The 20,999-nt window shown below is 40.2% G+C and overlaps 1 protein-coding gene across 1 annotated transcript; it reads left to right on the top strand.

Moving 5' to 3' along the window:
* Positions 1-4,291: 4,291 nt before the first annotated feature.
* Positions 4,292-13,661, top strand: Smp_198190 (engulfment and cell motility, putative; the record flags this gene model as incomplete). Its single annotated transcript, XM_018791143.1, has 4 exons — positions 4,292-4,320; positions 6,302-6,370; positions 6,422-6,552; positions 13,136-13,661. The coding sequence occupies 4 exons, from the start codon at positions 4,292-4,294 to the stop codon at positions 13,288-13,290; spliced, it is 384 nt and encodes a 127-aa protein (XP_018645659.1). The 3' UTR covers positions 13,291-13,661.
* Positions 13,662-20,999: the final 7,338 nt, after the last annotated feature.

The following is a 20,999-nucleotide window of genomic DNA, read 5'->3' on the forward strand; positions in this document are numbered from 1 at the left end:
CCAGTTCACTCTGTGGAGGCTTATCGTGGACGATCACTACTAGATAGAGAGAAATATTATTAAGGACGCCATCCTGGACAACATACCTCGAGCAAAACACACATCTGGAAATAGAGCGTTCTGGCTTAAGTAAGGTACAAAACGATTGTCACAGGCAAAAAGATGGTTTGGCACAGAATGGAAGCTTCCATGGAGATTCTGACCGTATTTCTTACTTGGCACGAAGGAACGGATGCAACACCACAGGTCGTGGCGACAAGAAACATTTCCAAATTAAACTACCAGATAAAATATAAACTTACTCAAAATACCTCTATCGATTTATGACTCAACAAGTGATCTGTGCCCCTAAAGGGTTTAAAGGTTCAGAACTTACCAACCTATAGATGGCAGAAATCTTCCACGTCAACTCCACCGACCAATTAAGCCAGAAGCATATTGACGCGGAATACCTTTTGTGTTTGTAGTTGATGACGCGAGAAATGGTCATCTAACTCCTAGTTTGAGAATGAGAATACTAAAGTTCCCGAGCATGCGAAAGTTAATGAGATAGGACAAAGTCTTTTTGTAATCCCGAGAAAATGCACGTAAGTTATCAGAACACCGGTATGTAACAAGTACAGATGTTCATTATTCACAGGAACTTTCTAAAAATTGGATTCAGGAGACTATTCCCTATCTTCAAAGTAGGAGAAATATAGGACTCGGACTGGTGCAGGTGAGTCACCAAGCTACCAATATCTTCGCAAGTAATGGATGAACGTATCAATGACAGAATGCGGCAACAAACTGACAAATGTGTCCCCTTTTAGTAAGCTCAACACTGATTAGAGGAAAAAGTATTTTTGAGAGTCCGAAATCACTTCAGAGCATGAGAGAGCTGGACAAGCTTTTGGTCACAAAAAACACCGTTGCGCGTAGTGTTCTACTACCTCGTTTCAGCGTTCGACGCAGTTGCGCTCGTACTCTACTTAGGAAAGACTGAAAAGATGAATTATACTGAGGTTAATCTTCTTGGGATTGCAAATTACGCAGTGAACCGAGTGTCTCACATCAAGTTATATAGAGTTTCAACAAGCTTGAAAGTCTCAAATTTAGGTGTCGCAAAAGAAGGCATTTTAAGTTCATTTTTCTTCTTGATCTTCATAAATGACCCCTCAGATATATTAAGCCCGTCGATTCATATACATAATGACAATACCAAGTAATGAATGTTTATAAGAAGGTAATATTATCTTAAAAAGAACTATGAGTTTAATTTTAGTTTATCACGATGGCATATTACCAACATTCAACCACATGGTGGACTAACAATCAACGTTCTCCATTAAAATTCGCTCTCAGTGGTCTCCCTACAGCGTGATTTGGGTACAGCAACCAGTTGGAGCAAAAGTAACTCTTAACTTTATGAGAAGACATCTTGGTGCAGTCAGCACAAAATAGTTTCCCATACCGAACAAAACGTGCTCAAGACTTCAACTCAAAGTTCACAAAGTCACTCTATTCAAAACAGGCTTGAATCTCTTATGGTAAATGTTGAGAAGTATCAATACGAATACGTGCAACAAAAGTGCGTAGATAAATAATAGACTCACCGTAATGTTCTTTGGAAGGTTTTCCAGAGGTTGAAATGTGTTCGAAAATTTGGCTCACCAGATGTAGATGGGTGTCGAGTCACGAATGACTATGATCACAATTACAATGAGATTACGTGCCAGATATCGACTTGGATCCCTAGGTAGGTCAAGAACCAGAAGGCTGTTAATGGTCCAGAAAAGATATGTTTGTTGGCGATCTCGTGGTATCGAAAGAATATCGATACGTGCCAAAGATTACAGGCAAAACAGTGGAGCGTAAGCTTGTTCGTACAAGCAAGATGGTTCAAAACGGTTCAAATGGTTGAGGATGGAATAGAAGAAGCTTTCGCTTAACGGGCTTCCGTGTCTGGTAGCAGTGGATCACCAATACCTCCAGGCAAGAACCTAGGTATATGAACGATAATAGAGGAAAAAAAGAATTTGGTAAATCATAATAATATGTTATCCTTAGTCCTCAAGAATAAGTCAAGTTTCCTCTTAAAGGACTCCTGGGAGGTAGCTTGGACTAGCTCAGTCGACAGCGAATTACAGCACTTGACAACTCTAACGGAGTAGAAGTTGTGTCTACAGTCTGTTCTGCTATGTAGGGTCTCCAATTTCTGGGTGTTACCTCTCAGGTTAGTGTTATGACTAAGCTTAAGAAGATGTTTAAGGGGATGACCGGAAGTATTAAGGATACTATAAGTCATAAGATCACCTCTAAGACGCCTGTACTCTAATGGGTAAAGGTTAAGTGATTTGAGGCGCTCTTCGTAAGGTTTGAATTTGAGTCCCCGAACTGATTTCGTGGCTCGACGTTGTATACGGTCCAGAGTGTCCTTATCCTTTTGGAGGGAGGGAGGAAATACTATGTTTCCGTACTCTAAATGGGGACGAATAAAACTGTTGAAGATTATATGGAAGGTTCTACCGTCAAACTGGCCAAAAATGCGCTTCAATGTTACCAGTGCAAGGTTTGCTTGAGAGGCGCTTTTGTCACAGTTCGCATACGATTTCAGGTCATAGGGTACCAACACTCCTAAATCTTTTTCAACTTGGGAAACTTCTAGAGGGGAGTTACCTAAGTTATAACTATAGTCTGCAACATGTCTCAGATGGACTACCTTGCACTTTGAAGTGTTTAAGGTAAGTCCGTTGTCGTCTGCCCAACTTTGAAGGCGGGTCAGATCCTCCTGAAGAACTAGTATATCATTATGATTGAGTATCTCTCTCCAAAGTTTCCCATCATCAGCAAAAAGCAATAAGTCAGATGAAACTTGTTGAGGAAGATCGTTAATATAAATCAAGAAGAGAAGAGGTCCTAGTATTGAGCCCTGGACATTCCATAGCCTGAGAGAGAGTGAAGTTAACCCTGACCTTAAAGTGTCGGTTTTCTGAATATGAAGAGAGCCAATCAATCAAAGGCGGTTTTATACCCAATCGTCCAAGCTTCTTGATAAGACATGCGTGGGCAACAGAACGAAAAATACTTTTGGTACAGTTAAACAAACAAGTACAGTAAAACAATCACCGGTACAATCGGTTATAATAATAACTGTTTCCATTACACCAATCGCGTTCTCGTCGTGAAAGTAGCTTCTTTCACCTAGGTCACTACAAAAACTCAAATAACATGTACAGTCATTTTGTGGTGAATGTACAGACTGTAAAAAGTAACAAAATGAATGCAAATAATATCAAAAACTATTTATAAAATAAGTTTTTTATGCCAATCTATACACTAACAAGAACTTATGACCGCCCATTGGAAAAAAATAAGAACCTGTATACGTATCGAATTAGCAATTGCTAATCTTAAGATTAAAAAGAAAACAAGTCAGTCGGTTTATATGACTTCGTCATAACGATATTAGATATACTGGCCATTCCGTTTAAGCTGTTTGAGAGTTATCGTCCGTACTCCCCAAGGTCGTTTGTTTTATCCTGGATCTCGTCATATGTGCTGGCATCCATTGACTAGTGCAAGTCAAACGTTCGTCCAATCTACTTGCTGACCAGATACGTATAAACAACACTGGACAGATCACTACCATCGCACTACTACAAATGAAATTCTTAACATATGTTAACATATGTATATACATATTTTGCTACTTGTTTCAGGTGATATACTCAATTTTCCGTCCTATGATAAAGTATATTTCTCGATTAGTAACAGGGAGATGTGAACTAAGTCGCATAATTGCCAGTTATCCTAAAGGAGCACCCAGGACTCTCAGAATAGGTTGGTTTAACTTTCGTATTGTGTTGATTGGATATAAAAGAAAACTCGCTGAGGAATTCGAAAAATAAATCTATTCAAAATGGATTGCTTTTGGGGAAATGTACAGATGCCAAGTCACATGTGCGACTTGTCATTAGTGCTAAGCATATCGATCTAAATGATCAACCAAAGTATTATCATATACACGAACTTATGCCAGTTTTCCTACCGATTATTTGTACTGCATCAATCAAATCAACTCTTATTGGGAACTAATAGACAAATTGGATGCCTCGAGATGTACTGCGTTCAATTCTGATGATCATTACCACTCCGAATTACTTTCAAGGGTAGTTTTTCTCACAAGTAACTTGAAGTCTTGTAGTTATGGATCTGTCTGGATTCTCAAAATGAACTGTCATCCCATAATGGAGAAAAGTGGACTCTTCTTGGATTTCAAACAGAGAACCCCGAGACAGATTTCCGCGGAATGGGTATACTATCTCTTGAAAATCTTGTGTAAGTCGTACTAAGTAGTTGGTCAAAAATGGTCATCATAAATGTAATGATTATATTTTGTCAAAACTCATCCTAATGACGTTCATAGGTTCTTGGGGTAAAGTAGCTGGTTTGTTCATGTGAAACTGATATATGTGAAGGAGATCAACTTATGACGGTTTTCATTCTTTTCGTTCAGCATGATTAATCCCTCATTTTTATATGCTGTCTACACTTATGTAGACTACATTAGATTTAACAAATTAGTAATAAGCATTCAGCATTAGAAAGTCACTTTCAAATATATGGCAGGTTTGTCGCTGATAATAATGGAATAAATCTTTATAGTTACTTCTTATTAAGGTTGAAGCTCTTAATTAACATAGGACTAGCATTCGTAATCTCCATCTATGGGGTAAATGAGTTTTTTCCTCCGTTCCTCCTCATAATAAGTGGTTGTGCTTTGTTTAACCTGTACTACAAGGTTTAAAAGGACAGAAGTAAACAATTGGTAAAACCAAATTTGTACAAGTGTGGTAAAATAATTGTTTTTCGTATACGGGTTGAAGTTTGTAGTGTTATACTACGGTGGCGTTGTATTAGTCAATTAAAACTTAATGTAATCTTCCTTAAATGCACTCTAAAATTTATAGTTTGTAAATTCTGGTCATAAACTTGCCGACTCTTCATTTGGTTTAACCAAATACATACCAGTTTTGTATTCGTGAGTATATTTCATTGAAGTTTAGTCCTTGTAGCAATTCTTGTTTTCTTCTCGTGTTGAATTTTTATTTGGAAGGACACTGTTGTTGTAGCACTCTATTAACCAGCCTCTAAACTGGCCAAAATTCGTAGTTTTTATATTTAGAGTTGTGGAGGTTGTTGAGTTTTGATTGAAATCATGAACCGATAAATGTTAGATCAACATTGAAAACCAGGGAGCACTGGATGGCCGTTTCGTCCTAGTATGGAACTCCTCAGCAGTACGGAAAGGTAGTTTGTTGTTTGTTTCACCACATCGCGTTTCGGCATTCTTCAAACGTTTATTGAAGCATTACCGCATTAATGCCTCTAATTACTTCGTATTGACCTAAATTCTAAACACCATAATAACCCTTGCTGCATGCTTCCTTGACTTCAAGTCCAATTATTGCAGTTATTCAGAACGTTTTGAGATACATTTTGGTCAGATATATCATATTGGCAAAAATTAAAAGTATTCATATTTTTCTTAAGCCGAACACCATTCCCAACATTCAGAACCCCACAAAGTGTACACAGTGAAGTGCGCTTTTTTTAAAGTGTAGGATAAATTTATTGTAGACGAATTGAACATACTACTGTCAGGGAAGTCCTACTCACCGCTCTCTCGAAGTAGGGGTGTTGTTTACGAAATTGAGAGGACGAGAAGCAAATGTCCAGCACTTCTACCGGGGGGGGGCAGTTGGAAAACCCTAATTCCAAACCGATTGTGCATATAGGCTCCAACATCCTGGGGAAACAAAAGCGTCACCGGTTACCATGGGACTGCACCTCCCAACGTTGTTCCACTGCCTTGTGGATTAGACTTTTAGGTAAAATGCTCGGGTAGTGACCCCATAAGAAAATCAACTGCTCCTGTTCGGGCTTCCGGGCAGTATCCTAGCCCTCCAAAAATCAAGTGGTTTATGTGGCGCATACATATTTTGTGCCTCATTGTACCAATGTTTACGTGTTCAAATAAATATAGAGGATATAGTTGGTAGAATTCCCCAATTTTTTTCCATAAACCATTTAGGACCTATAGTATGGTTATAAGGTTTGTGTTATGTTCTTGTTCCTTTCACTTATATTCCTCATCATGAATATATATCCTATGAAACTTGCTACAGCATTGGCTTCTTGTGTGTCATGTTTCAAGTAAAAATACATACCATAAAGCTTAAATCACTACCTGAATCCTTACTGTTAATTGTGCTGTACTTTTTATGTACCATTTTCTTTTTAATTTATGCTTATATAGGTACTTCGCAGAATCACATACGAAATTAGCGCGAAGTATGTTATCGGCATCACATGATCCTAACAAATGGTAAATACTAAGAAGTTATTTGATTACACTAACTCTTTTCCAACCAATCAGGTATCCGTTTGCTGTAACTGGTATCCACTTGACGAAGTTGTCATACAACTTCATGCTGAAAGGCCATCTAAAATGTCAATTCTATAATATGTCCTCATCAGCCAGCATCCAAGACTTCAACGAATTTTACTGTAAGTTCTACCGTTTTAGTTTTCGTAATTTCCCTACACGGAGTTAGTTTTATGTCGTAGTAAATGTACAGTGCGATTCTCTACGTCCAGTTTACGCTTAGTGCAATTTGGCTAAACCTTCACGTTTTACATTTGCGAGAAGAGTGGTCATCACTCGTAAAATATCTAAGTACAAATGCAACCATATACTTAATGTAACATAAATTACTACTATCTATTAATAAAGTATGTGTTTATTTACTCGGCGTTAAGCCGAAATTTTTCGGAATAAGGATATGGCTTGACCACTCAAGACAAAATAGCACAGATGGGGCTTGGGTCTTTAGTACAGGTTAAAAATAATATATTCTGACATATAACGTTCCACTCCAAAACTTACGCCTGTTACCCCTCATGGAGCAGGAAGTATATATATATATATAATTTACATCTTCGATGCCGTTCATTCTGTTAGTCGACTGAATATAACCTGATGTCGTTTTTTTTATTAATTCAATAGAAGCATTAGATATTTTCTCTCTGTCTAAGACCGGGTGACACCGAGAAATTCTGAGCAATAAAACCTATATCTACCCAAGTTCTTCCTATTTTGCGATTTTGTAATCACTTATAGATTCGTACAGTTGTGTCCATTAACTCCACTTTTCAAAGGCTGACATTATTAGTTTGTTGCTCAACTCTTGGCAGTCTTAGTTAATGGGATATCAAAGTATTTTGTTCGGAGTCAAAACAGGTAAGGAAAATAAATACTTCACAAAACTAAGTGATAATGCTCCTCTCCCTAGTAATCATTTAAAGGTATTTTAAAGAGCACAACACTGCACATAACACCACACCTTATATTGATCAGCTGATATGAAAACGGTAGTGCGTCGGTCCTTTTAAAATGAGGTTTAATAGACTAATAGATTAGGTGCCCCCAAATACCCTGGTACGGCCGAGAGTGGGGAGAGTCCACTCCCTCTCGAAATGCTCTCACATGGCCAGCGAATATATAGCCTCTGCCAGGGAAGTCCTACTCACTGCCTTCTCGCACCACGGGTGTTGTTTACGAAAGTGAGAAGACGAAAAGCGAATGTCCGGTGCTTTAACCGGGTTGGTGAACACGGAGGGTCCACCTAGGGGAGTTGGAAAACCCTGATTCCAAACGAATGGTGCACATGGGCTGGCTCCAGTATCCTGATGGAACGAATGGCGAATGAACTTGTTGTTGGTCAATGGCTACCATGGGACTGCATCTCCTCACGATGCTCCACTGCCTTGTGGATCAGACCTTTAGGTCAAAGACTCGGGGTGTGGCCCCCTAATAAAACCATCTGCTTCGGTTTGGGCACCTGGGCAGTATCACAGCCCACACACAAATGACATGAAATGACGCACTACACTAACTACACTGCTCTCGTTCCTAATAGAAGAAAGATAACTTATTATTATTATTATTATTATTATTATTATTATTTACTACGTCGCTTTTTCACTCCCTTTATTCCCAAATTGTGTATCCTTCCTTTCCAACTTATGCAGTAGCTCGCCCATGGTGGAAACTCTTTCCTATCTAAACGATCTCCAGTCACTCTGGTTGAATGTGAATGCTTCCACTGATTACGAATACTGAAGCAGTCTTTCTGAAACCACGTACGCCGTTCAAGCTGGCTTCCTTCAACGTTCGCACACTAATGCAGATCGGACAACAGATGGGGCTGGCTATGTCTTAATAAAGTCTTAATGTTGATGTTTGCTGTCTATCCGAGACCCGTATTCAAGACTCTAGTGAAGTACTACAAATTCGCTCTCCATCTGTCGCTTCAAAAAGCTTGTTTCACGTGCGCTTATCCGGGGACTCTGTGGCATCTTCGTCTGGTCTTGCAGGCGTTGGTGTTGCACTAAGCGCTAGGGCTGATGCAGCACTATTCGATTGGGTCCCCATTAACAGTCGGTTATGTGCTGTTAGATTAGAAAGTTCCATCAAAGTGAGAAGAAACCGGCGTGAGAAACGGTGTCTTTTCGTCATCTCCGCCTATGCCCCGACAGATTGCAGCCCGGATGCAACCAAGGATGAGTTTTACCACCAGTTAACAGTTCTCCAGAAAGCGCGTTCGACAGATATTGTAGTATTAGCCGGAGACTTGAATGCTCAGGTCAGGCGTCTAGGCACAAAAGAGAGTCGTTTAGGTGGCCGATGAGGACTTGTTGGTCGCAGGACAGATAATGGGGACCGTTTGCTGCAACTGTGCACAGACCACAACCTGTTTCTGGCTAGCACTAACTTCCGGCACAGTCATCGCCGGTGTGCCACCTGGCGTCCTCCCTCTGCATCTCAAGCCTGGACTCAGATTGATCACATCGCGATCAGCTACCGCTGGCGTGGTTGTGTACAAGACTGCCGCTCCTTTTGGAGTACCTATCTGGAGTCTGATCATGCCCTGGTCTGCGCCAATCTCACCTTACTTTTCAGTGGCCGAAGGATTGACCGCCACCAACGGATCAATGTTAGTAAACTGGCTGCAACTTCTGTTGCAAGTAAGTATCGAGCGGAGCTAGCCTCTAGGCTAGTTACCATCCCACCGAAAAGTATAGATAAGCATTGGTTGCATCTTCACGACGCCATGAAAATGGCGAGTAAAGCCGCTTGCGGCCTCGCGAAACGTCCCGCCTACAAGCACTGGGTTTCTTCTGGCTCCTTACAACTGATGGAAGCCCGTCGGTCTACTCCGGGTGACCGCGAGTTTGACCACAAACGAAGGCTGTTACGTAATGGAATCGGGCAAAGCTTGCGTAAGGACCGGAAAGCCTGGTGGTCGGAGCGTGCTAATGAGATGGAAGCAGCAGCTGCATCTGGTAACTGCCGGAAGCTCTTCCAACTCATCCGAGCCACTGGCAGCAAGAAGTCTGGCGTGAGTGAAACAATCTACGAGGATGATGGGATGCCAATCACTAACATCTCTCGACGTCTTGGACGATGGGCGGAATTCTTCGAAGGGCAGTTCAACTGGCCTGCTGCTCCGGCAACATCAACCAGTTTGTCCTGCCCCCCATGGCCAGTGACGACTGATCCACCAAACGAGGTGGAAGTTCGCAAGGAACTCCAACTCTTGAAGCGCTACAAATCACCGGGCCCAGATGACTTACCTCCGGCTCTTTTTAAAGATGGTGATGACTTTCTGGCTAAGGAACTGACTGTGTTGTTTGCAAAGGTTTGGGAGCAAGAAAGTGTTCCAACATCATGGAATGAGTCAATAGTCGTCCCTATCTTTAAAAAGGGTTCACGTTGTTCCTGTAACAACTATCGGGGGATAAGTCTACTTCCGATTGGGTCCAAACTATTGGCTTCCGTCATTCTTCGTAGGTTGTTTAAAACCCGAGAACGATTGACTCGCGATGAGCAGGCTGGTTTTCGTTCTGGTCGAGGATGTATTGATCACATCTTCACCCTCCGCCAAATGTTAGAACACCGTCATACTTATCGCAGGCCAACAATCGTAGTGTTTCTTGATATCAGGGCTGCTTTCGATTCGTTGGACAGGACTGTTCTCTGGAATTGTCTATTGAAGAAGAGTGTGCCTGAGAAGTTCATTAACATCTTAAAGGCCCTGTATACGAACACCTCAGGCAGAGTGAGGGCATACAACCACCTTTCTCCTTTGTTCCATTCGAGCAGTGGGGTTAGGCAGCGTTGCCCGATCTCACCATTCCTCTTCAACTTTGTCATCGATGACATCCTGGAAACAGCTCTGGTGGATGTAAGTAATGGCGGTGTGGATATGTTGCCTGGAGAACGACTTCTCGACCTCGAGTATGCGGATGATGTTAGTCTGGTTGTAAAAGGTCGGGTCTACAATGCGTCAGTAAGAGAAGGTTTGTTGTATGCCTGTGGAATCTGACCTCTCTGTGTTTGATCATCGTTGTCTCCGAATTATTGCTGACATCCAGTGGCAACACCATGTCAGTAATGCAGAGGTTTGGCATCGTGTGTTCGAGCACAGAGACGATAATCCGATTGGTGTAACGATCTTGAAAGATCGTCTTTGGTGGCTTAGACATGTTCTACGAATGTCGTCCCAGAGAATTCCTCGTCGTGCTTTATTTGCCGATGCTGAGACTGGTTGAAAAAAGCGGAGGTGGTCAATGTATGACATGGTGTCATGGTATGAAAGAAAGCCGCAAAGTGCTGGCTTCTGTTGGTCCTTCCCGACTCCTTGGCTGGGGTCTGAGAGATGGTGTGACATAGTGGCTAGAAACGTTATCAGATATGGCTCAGAATAGAAGCCAATAGCAATCCTGCTACAACTTTCTTTTACTTTCTTCATAAAGAGTGGTTATAACTTCCTTAACTGAAAGAATTCTTCTGGTTGTATCTTTCCGTTTCCCCCATTGTTATTACACCCCAAATGCCCTGGTACGGCCGAGAGTGGGGAGAGTCCACTCCCTCTCGAAATGCTCTCACATGGCCAGCGAATATATAGCCTCTGCCAGGGAAGTCCTACTCACTGCCTTCTCGTGGCATCACTGTTGTTTACGAAATTGAGAGGACGAAAAGCGAATGTCCGGCGCTTTAACCGGGTTGGTGGACAAGGCGAGTCCACCTAGGGGAGTTGGAAAACCCTGATTTCAAACGAATGGTGCACATGGGCTGGCTCCAGTATCCTGATGGAACGAATGGCGAATGAATCTGTTGTTGGTCAACGGCTACCATGGGACTGCATCTCCTCACGATGCTCCACTGCCTTATGGATCAGACCTTTAGGTCAAAGGCTCCGGGTGTAGGCCCCTAAGAAAACCACCTGCTTCAGCTTGGGCACCTGGGTAGTATCACAGCCCTCACACAAATCAAATGAGATTTGTGCGGCGTATATTTATCTGGTGCGTTTTTGTACCAATATTTGTGTGTTTAAATAAATAAATAAAAACAACATACACTAATCTGTGGTTGTTTTTTTCTTATATGCACCTTACTTTAAACCTACATCATTTCATTATTTTTCCTTTCAAAAGTTTAGATCGGCCCGTTTGAGCTTACACCCAATGTTAAATAATTAGGAATAATTTGGTATTTCATTCATCCTAACCATTTTTTATTGTGAATATAAATGTTCAAATCAAGTTTTTGTTAAAACTTCCAGTGTATCTCTATCATTATCACAATGTTTTTTTCATTCTGTAAGACATTATTGCACAACTCATGTGTGTGTTGATAGGTTTCTTATGTACCATAAAGCTTGGTTGTTGTTTGCTCAAGTAGCTGTCTATGTTCATCCACTGTTTGTTAAAATTTGAACGGATGAGAATGTTTCGCAACAAATCTGATGACATAAATATATTCAAGATATCACATCGTTATATTTCTTATATTAAGTATTGTACAGTGGTAACAGAATCGTTTCAAACAACAAGAATTTCATCTTATATCATGATCCATCTATAACAGGCTTTGACAGTTAAAGCTAACAAAGTAACTATATAGATTAATCCTATGATTTGGATAAATAGTTCCGTATATTTTCTAGAATTTGCCTATCCATCAACTGATTTGTTTCTATTTAAAAACGTCTTACTGTAAGTGATAGGTATCTAATGTTTTTGGTATTAGTCACTCAGTCACAACGCAGAACTTCTTGCGTACGTACATCAGTTCGAGTCGCCATACCACATTAGCACAGAGATGCAGTTGTCGATTCAAATCCCATAGTGGTAGAAGTAGTAAGAGTATAAACAGTAATCCGTAAGATTAGGGGTTGAAGATGTTATTCAAGGAATATAATCCAGTGAAATAAATTTGGAAAGAGAAAAAAAATAGAGATAGGAAGAATTCAAAAGATTAAAATTTGGCAGAACACAAAGAGTGGATGCACCTTCGCCATTGCAAATGATTTTGATCCATGTCATTCAAGGTCTCTAACCATCGATTGCTATCATCTCGCGGATCCTAACCAGGTAGTCTACACCTACCAGCATGGCTCAGTCCAATTGTCAATGAATTAATGGATTTGTGCCACGTTTTGGTCTGGCCACCCATACCTTTCTTCCAACCTACTCTTACACCATAAAACATTGCACGTCGGGGCAGTCGGTGGTTGTGCATACGTAACACATGTCTCAGTCATCTTAACTGATGAAGTCTCCCTACTTCATCAGTCGATTTCCCATCCTTACCCAGTACCCGTTTCCTAACAACTGCATTACTTACTCGGTGGTCCTAGAATATACAAGCAATGCTTCGAAGACACCTATGATCGAATACTAGTAGTCTACGAATATCCTCCACTCTTACCGGCCATGTTTCACAGCCATAAAGTAGGATGGAAGGAACTGTTGCACAGTAAACCCGTTCTTTGGTTGGTAGACGAATATCTCGCCTACGCCATAAATGACGCAAGTTCGCGAAAGTTAGTCGAGCCTTCTGTATCTGTCCTAAGATTTCGTTTTTGGTATAACTTGATAGAAATGCTTCCGCTGGTCGCTCTGACATACTGACTGACTATTGCGCTACATCCACGAAGATTATAAGAAGTCGAATCCATTCATGTTTAATTATAAACCAGCTCATTCTGATGTACATGTTTTTTTTCTATCATTTTTTATACAGGTTATACATTTTATTCTTTCCACAAATTCTGGACGAAACACCCTCGTGATATAATGCAATTCAATAAATATTGTGACGATTTCGGAAATAAATTGAAATGTCTTCTATTAGATGTAAACTGTAGATTATGTTTGCCGGAAGATAAAAATAAATAATTCATGTGTCTCCGTCTTTCCGGCATTAGTAAGTAAATCACAAGTTATACGAATAACTTAATGTATTTAATGTGGTGCTAACTATGGTTAGTTGTACCACATTTATTGTAATATTCACAAGTGTGATATCTGCTATTTTCGTTTGAATTTTTAAGTATAATGATACTTTGTAATCCTTTAGTATGTGAAATCCACGAAATGAAATCTGTATTTATTCTGCTCCCATTAACGTCCCTCTTTTTTTCAAAGGCATGAAGAAATCTGCTTGTCCAAAATCTTACAGTTACATCTGTTAAGTATTGTCTTTCTTTCTTCAATAGCTATTATTTTGTTTATTTATGTTTAGATTGATAAAGTACATTTTACTTTGAAGAGTTTGTGAGTTGTTTTGAATGTTTAAAACAGAGTTGTTCCTCATTGAAAATCATAGTCCACTCAATCTAGATGAGACCAATTAGCCATTTTCGCTCCGATATTAAAAAATCGAGTTTTATAGAAGGCCCAATAAGCTTTAAAAAGCTAAACACTTACAGATCAATCGTAAAATGGATGGCAAGACTTTAATTTATAGAAGGACGAGTCAGATTTAGAATAACAGGTCTTTGATTTTGGAGAGAAGTCCATCCATCCACTTAGATCGATAGCGTTTTGACATTTTAGCTGGTGGTCAGTTCGTGATGAAAACCCTAAGCATCAATTGTAAATCATAATCTTAATTCCCCACACTGGTTTATAACCCTCATTTAACCCTAGTGAGTAGGTGAACATTCTCAAGGTCATTCATGATTATAGTCTCACCGAATGGGGTTTTCGCGCCCAAGTAGAAAACGAAAACTAAGTAGAGCAACAATTTGGCGAGTTCAGTGGATAGAAAGGACTATCTGTTCCAACCATCGGATGTAGTTATCTCCCTACATGTGTGAGGTGTTACTTCAGGATTGGCTTGCGTCATCGCCTGAACCAATGACAGGAAGTGTAGTTGAACGCATCGATCCCTTCACTTAGCTGTGAGGCTTAAAAGTCATCTATAAAACTGACATTGTCGATGTACGTAGTACTATGCAAACAATCCAACATGAACTCATCAAGGTATGCAACTGGTGCAAACGCTGGAGGTTAGAGCTCAACACAGGGAAATGCGGTTGTTTATTTATTGGAGACACTTAACAAAAACCCACTGCCCAGACTGACATCAGTATCTGACCTAAGGGTACATAACTCAGTCTTAACTTCTCAGAACATATCTCAAATGCGGAGATTGCTTGGCTTCACTCTTCGTAATTTCTTTAAAAACGAAATTAAAATCATTCTTTATAAAGTCTGCGTAAGACCTATCGTCGAATACTGCTCGTCCTTATTTTCCAACTTACGCCTATCCGATATACTTAAGGTGGAAGCAATACAACGAGACTTCATTCGCAAACTACTTAAGAACGACTTATTTTATTTAAACACATGAATATTGGTACAAGGAAGCACCAGATACATATGCGTCACACAAATCTCATTCGATTTGCTTGAGGGCTGTGATACTGCCCAGGTGCACAAACTGAAGCAGGTGGTTTTCTTAGGGGCCTACACCCGGAGCCTTTGACCGAAAGATCTGATCCACAAGGCAGTGGAGCATCGTGAGGAGATGCAGTCCCATGGTAGCCGTTGACCAACAACAGATTCATTCGCCATTCGTTCCATCAGGATACTGGAGCCAGCCCATGTGCACCATTCGTTTGAAATCAGGGTTTTCCAACTCCCCTAGGTGGACTCGCCTTGTCCACCAACCCGGTTAAAGCGCCGGACATTCGCTTTTCGTCCTCTCAATTTCGTAAACAACAGTGATGCCACGAGAAGGCAGTGAGTAGGACTTCCCTGGCAGAGGCTATATATTCGCTGGCCATGTGAGAGCATTTCGAGAGGGAGTGGACTCTCCCCACTCTCGGCCGTACCAGGGCATTTGGGAGCTAACGACTAACCCACTGACTACAGTTTCCGATGCCATATCTTAGGTTTAGAACCCCTTTGGAAAAGAAGACTTAGGTCTCATTTGATTCTTTACTTCAAACTCCTCAAAAGTTTTTCATATTCCACATGTAATATAGTTCTTGTCCAAGACTCACATTAATACGACCTTCGAGACAAAATATCCACGGTTTGAAATTGAGAAATACAGACCGAAACCTTCGGAAGACTTCTTCCTCACCAAGTATGTATTAATATGGAACAGTCTTCCTTCTGAAATACGCATGGCAGATAAATTACATACGTTTTTAAGACTTATCGATCAAGCCCTCATTTGCACAAATCTAGCACACACGAACACATCCGCGTCCCACACGTACATTATAGGCTCTCCAAATACATGGACTAAATTACCTTATTTCCCTACTTTGTGATTGTATTCGATACTTCCCTAACTCATTGGACCTATCAATACTCGGTCGCTAAAAGACGCTCACAAATACCCTAAAAAGTTAGAAGAAACGCACAATCGACTGCATACTATCAGTGGTCTTGCATCTATGGAATCTGTTACCCATCTACCGGCTAAGATAGGACGAAATAACATCATGAGTTTAGTGAGTTCCTTCTTGTCCTTTTTTTATCAGCCTTTTGCTCTCCTGTACACTGTGTAGCCTTGCCATTCATATTATTTCACCACTCTGTAACTAATATATTTCTACACTTTTCCACCTCCTTTAGTAAACAACTATCTTACGTTATACCCTTTCTAGCGTCTGTACGCTGATGGACAACCTATACTTCATACAATAGTCAATCCAAACATTGCATGGATGCCTTACCCACAGTCCATATTTTGCAACTGTCTGATAGGCTTGTAAAATGATACTTATAGAAAGTGTTTTACAACAGGATGTGAAACACAGAGCATTGTGGGAGGTAAGATATCTATCCAGAAATAAGCTTAAATGAGCCTAACATTGCAAAAGGAGGGGTGTGTTGCTGACCAGCAAGCATTGATGGTGAGGATGATGACTTTAGCCCACTCATGTTTGTGGAGCGAAACATTTAGTTTGCATCAGGCTCTTTATGGTTGAAAACAAAACATTCGATTTGTGATATTGAGGATGTTCTCCTACGCTTATCATTCAGACTTATGTTTCTAAATTTATACTGGATTAGCTATTCTACTAAGACAACCTATAACATGCTGACTCGAAATTATACATCAAAACTGTGTGGCAGGAATCGGGTGAAAAAAAACAAAAGATATAATTGTTAGTTTTATTAGCACCTTGCTCTCTATATGCACTCTCTGTTCTAATAAACAGCCTTCCTTATTCCAACATGATTTCCTTACCTTCATTTGAACCTACTCCACCTCAATAAATATCACATCTAATTGTTTTTTATTACTGCATTCTCTCATCTGGAGCTCCTGATCACATTTTATTCTAGCGACAAGAGCTATTATGACTTTAATCTAATAATTTATCATACCTCCGTCTGTTTCACTACTAAATGTTTAGCATTGTTTATCGGTCAAATCCAAATGGCTTGCTCTTTTTTTAGAATCTTGCCTTGAGGGCAAAGCTATAGAACTGATATTTGGAACAACCTCGACGTACGTGCTTCCCCAAGGTCATAATTCACACCAAGCGCTCCACAAGACTACTTTATAACAATTATCAACTTAATAAGTTGGATTGCGAAAAATACTGAGCACCACCGAAATACTAACAGGATTTTGCTGCGATGTGATCTGCCGTCAGGCATGACAAACCGTGGGGCTCAAGTGATGCCACCTAGAGATCTGCAAACGCTCAATGAGCGACCAATATGAAATTTCATGGAGTATACCTCTATAGCAACATAAGAGAAGTGAGGGATAAACTAGGAAATATCAGAAACATGTGCTTTCAGTTAGGCCTTCAGATCATGGTCCACACTGAAATACGGCTATCGTCTAACTTCACGGATGAATGAGTAAGCTTGCAAGACTTAACACTTTCTCGATACTATAGGGTACGGAGAAAAGGAGGTTGGGTGGCAATTTACATTCACGACCGCGCTCGCAAAAACAAACAGTTCTGAGTTAACTAAAGTGGCAGAATCACGCTGATGTCGCTCCAATGTGAGCGGCACGAAGTTTTTGATTAGGGCAACATACCGATCCCTAACACGTTCTTTAACTTAAAACGTTGGGATGATACAGAGATACTAGAGTTACCAAACCTGGGTTTGACCAATTATTACTTGCTGGAAACCCTAACACTATCTCTAAATCTTAGTAGGGAGAATAAAACCCGTATACGGTGGTTGTGTAAGAGGCTTGCCGCAGCCACTAGAAGTTCAGGATTTACTGAACATGTGGATGACGGGACGTGGATGGATAACCTTCAAAATTAGATCACTTACTGAAAATTAACCAGTTTCTAGTTGAAGATGTCTATGTCCACCTATCAGTGGGAAGTTCTGGCTATGGTGCTGTCATTTTTGATATGATCACAAACTCAATATCATGGCAAACAGAGTGTTCCCTACCTTATCTAGACTATAGCAGACTATATGACGTTAAGGGAGCATCTTTAATAATAATAATAATTTATTCTCAAATAACAGTTTCTTACATAGGGCATGCCAGTTTACAGGCAAGATCAAATACTCCTCATGACTACGAGAATAATGAAGGCCAACGGTGGATAACCACTGGAAGATAGTAAGGTACATCGTTCAGAATCACATACAACAAAATACATCTCTCATGATTCACATATCCGGAGGACGAATATCGTAGATCAAGTGAGGCACGGAATGCTCGCTTCATGCCAAAAGGAGAGCCTAGTACAAATGAAAGGTCTCTTAGACGAAATCTGATCGTTAGTCTTTCTTGGTATTGAGAAACCGATGGGAGAAATTTTTCGGTCTTGCTAGCAGCCAAGATGCAAGTTTATCCGAATTATTAGTGTAGTTTGATGACCAAAAGAAAACCAACAGTCTGAAAGATCTGAGCTCCTACATGCAAAATGGCGAAGATCCAACTAACCAAGAGACAATATAGATCATTAATGCCAACTCGCAGACCAACTTTATCAGGAGCCCGCAAGTGCAGAACATCTCTCAGTTTTACTGACAGTTGAGGAGATTATCTGGGAAAGTACTGAGACGCGTTTTCATTTCAAAATGAAGATCATAGTTCCAAATGAAACCCGGTTCTCTCCTGGGATAACGGACGAGGAAATAAATATACGAAGCATGATAGACTTTGGGCATAATGTGGAGCACTAATCAGGTGTTCCAAACAAACAATAAATGGGAAATAAAAGCGAACAAAGGGGAAAAGCCGAATTGTTTACTTTTCTCCTACATATACGCCGAATTATCTATTTTCCGCCTACATACACACACACACACACACCAATTTATCTTATTTTGCATCCACTCTTAAAACAGGATAACCCCAAACACCTCCTGCGTTCGCCTTCATTCTCCCAACACACCACACTAAAACTGCGGTCCACATAAAAAATGGTGCATGTTCAAGGAAATTTATGGAAAAGGAAAAGCATATTGTTGTACAATATTATGAGTAGTTGGCAGATGCTAGAGCATCAATCATTATATTTTAATTGTAATCGCCAAGTGCCTTTGTAATTCTGGAAGAGCTACGGAAGAAAGAATAGTAATGCATTATTTATAATACACGTGTAATTAATTGTAGGTGCATTTAAAATCGGAGTTAAGAAACCTACTTGGTGATCGGCTGATCAACACTGTCGAACAATCGAAGTTTGGGATATTGGATTCGGCAACCTCCAGCCCGCATCTCAGCCACACCCATGTCAGCGAAATTGTGGAGAAACCCTTCTTTACATTTCAATTTACATATACGAAATTTAGTAAGGTTAATGTACTGACCTCTTCCGATTCTCAGTGTTTAGTGTCAAGATGTTTTCGTCCATCGAACTGTTTATACGGTAAAAGTCAAAGTTTTTGAAGGAGACCAACAAATAATTTGCTGATTGTAGACTTTCTATAGGAAATGATCGTTTGTATGTTTGTAGCTTACCTCATTCATAAATAACCTTACACTTCACGACTGACCAGTTGTTATCCGGTTGGTCATTATCAAACAACTCCGTTGGATAGAGATAAAAATCTTTACCAATAATCCAGTGTCTGGCTGTAATCATAAGCTGCTTCTTGCTTGGTGCGTCTCTAATGACTTATTTTTGTTAGCAGGCTAGATAATACATAAAATGAAATGAGACAAAATACATGTGACAATAAGTCAATAACTAAATGATGAACACAATTTATTGCAATACATATACGGTCAACATTCTTAATCGAAACCCATATGTGTTCATTACCGACTATCGAGCACATAAATATTCTGCCGGCTTAGCATTTCCCTCCAGAGATCCTTATCATGAACATATCACTAAACCCTGGGGCAACAATCCGTCCAAATACAGGCCATAAATCTTGACTAGGGGTCCTTGAAATAGAAAGTCCATCTATATCAATATACAAATCTAAAGAATTGAGGATGCAAACGGATGTTCTAGTTTTACAACTAGCTACCAGTAGCACCTTCTATATTCGATCGTTCCCAGTCAGATAGAAATCAGAAGTCAGACGAGGAGAGGTAGGAAAGATATATTTGATGCGTTACCAATATATCGAGGAACCTTTACTATAAGCTGGCTAACGAACGTAGGAGCTGTGTCCCACGCCGAGTTGAAACGTGATCTGGTACGGATGCATGACCGAAAGCCTTAAGTTAAACAAGTCCACTTAAACAACATGGTCAGCATCCAATGTCGAACACTTAACGAGCTATTGATTTTGGGGAATTATTTACAGCTACAGATCACTCCCCCCCTAGTGAGGTAGTGATGCCCCTAAGACGTGACCAGCCAGAAGTTTAAACCCAACGAGTTTGTCGTTGGTAAACACTCTTCTGATAGCTTGCTTCGTTTAGCAGCGTCTGGTCGTCTTTCCTTAAACTATGGGACCAAAATGTACAACATAGCAATAAAGAAATATAGTACAATGAAAATTTCGGTTCCTTGCGAAACTTCGTCGTTCTTTTCCAGCCGTCCTGGAAAAGAGGAAAAATAAAACGTGTGAGTGCATGTCGAAAATACACTCGTACTTGTGTAAGGACACAAGATGCGCGGGGGAAAAAATGAATAAACTAATACACTTACAAACAGCGTAAAAGCGATCGGAAAAAAAACTGGTTTTTTTTGGTTTTTTTATATTTAAAAAAATATATATACGCTCAAAAAAAAGATAAAAATGCTTTGTCTTTTTTTGTTTTTTTTATATAAATAAAAAATGAGCATATTAAAAAATTTTATAATAAACTATGAAAGGGTAATTCAAGATAAAGCTTATGTCCTACGTGCAATATTCGTCAAGATGTTCTGGAAATCTTACTCGTCTTCCAGAACGCGTTGTTTTAGGTTTATCTATTGTCGTTGGCGAAGAATTAAGTTTTGTGTCGGCTGTCGTGTAGGGTACTGCAAGTGTCGGAGCCGTGTCTCACGATTGTACTGAAGGAAATTCGACGTAGCTAGGGTTTCCTTCTAAGTACGCTGCTTTTAGTCGATCGATACTGATGCTATCGTTCGTGCCGTTCTTATCGACTACATAGTATTTAGGTTCGCGTTGAAGAACTTTGAAGGGTCCTTCGTATGCTGATTCGAGGGGTCGTCGATGTGAGTCTCGACGAACGAGGACGT

The sequence above is a fragment of the Schistosoma mansoni genome, assembly GCF_000237925.1.
Source record: "Schistosoma mansoni, WGS project CABG00000000 data, chromosome 4 unplaced supercontig 0032, strain Puerto Rico, whole genome shotgun sequence".
NCBI lineage: Eukaryota > Metazoa > Platyhelminthes > Trematoda > Strigeidida > Schistosomatidae > Schistosoma > Schistosoma mansoni.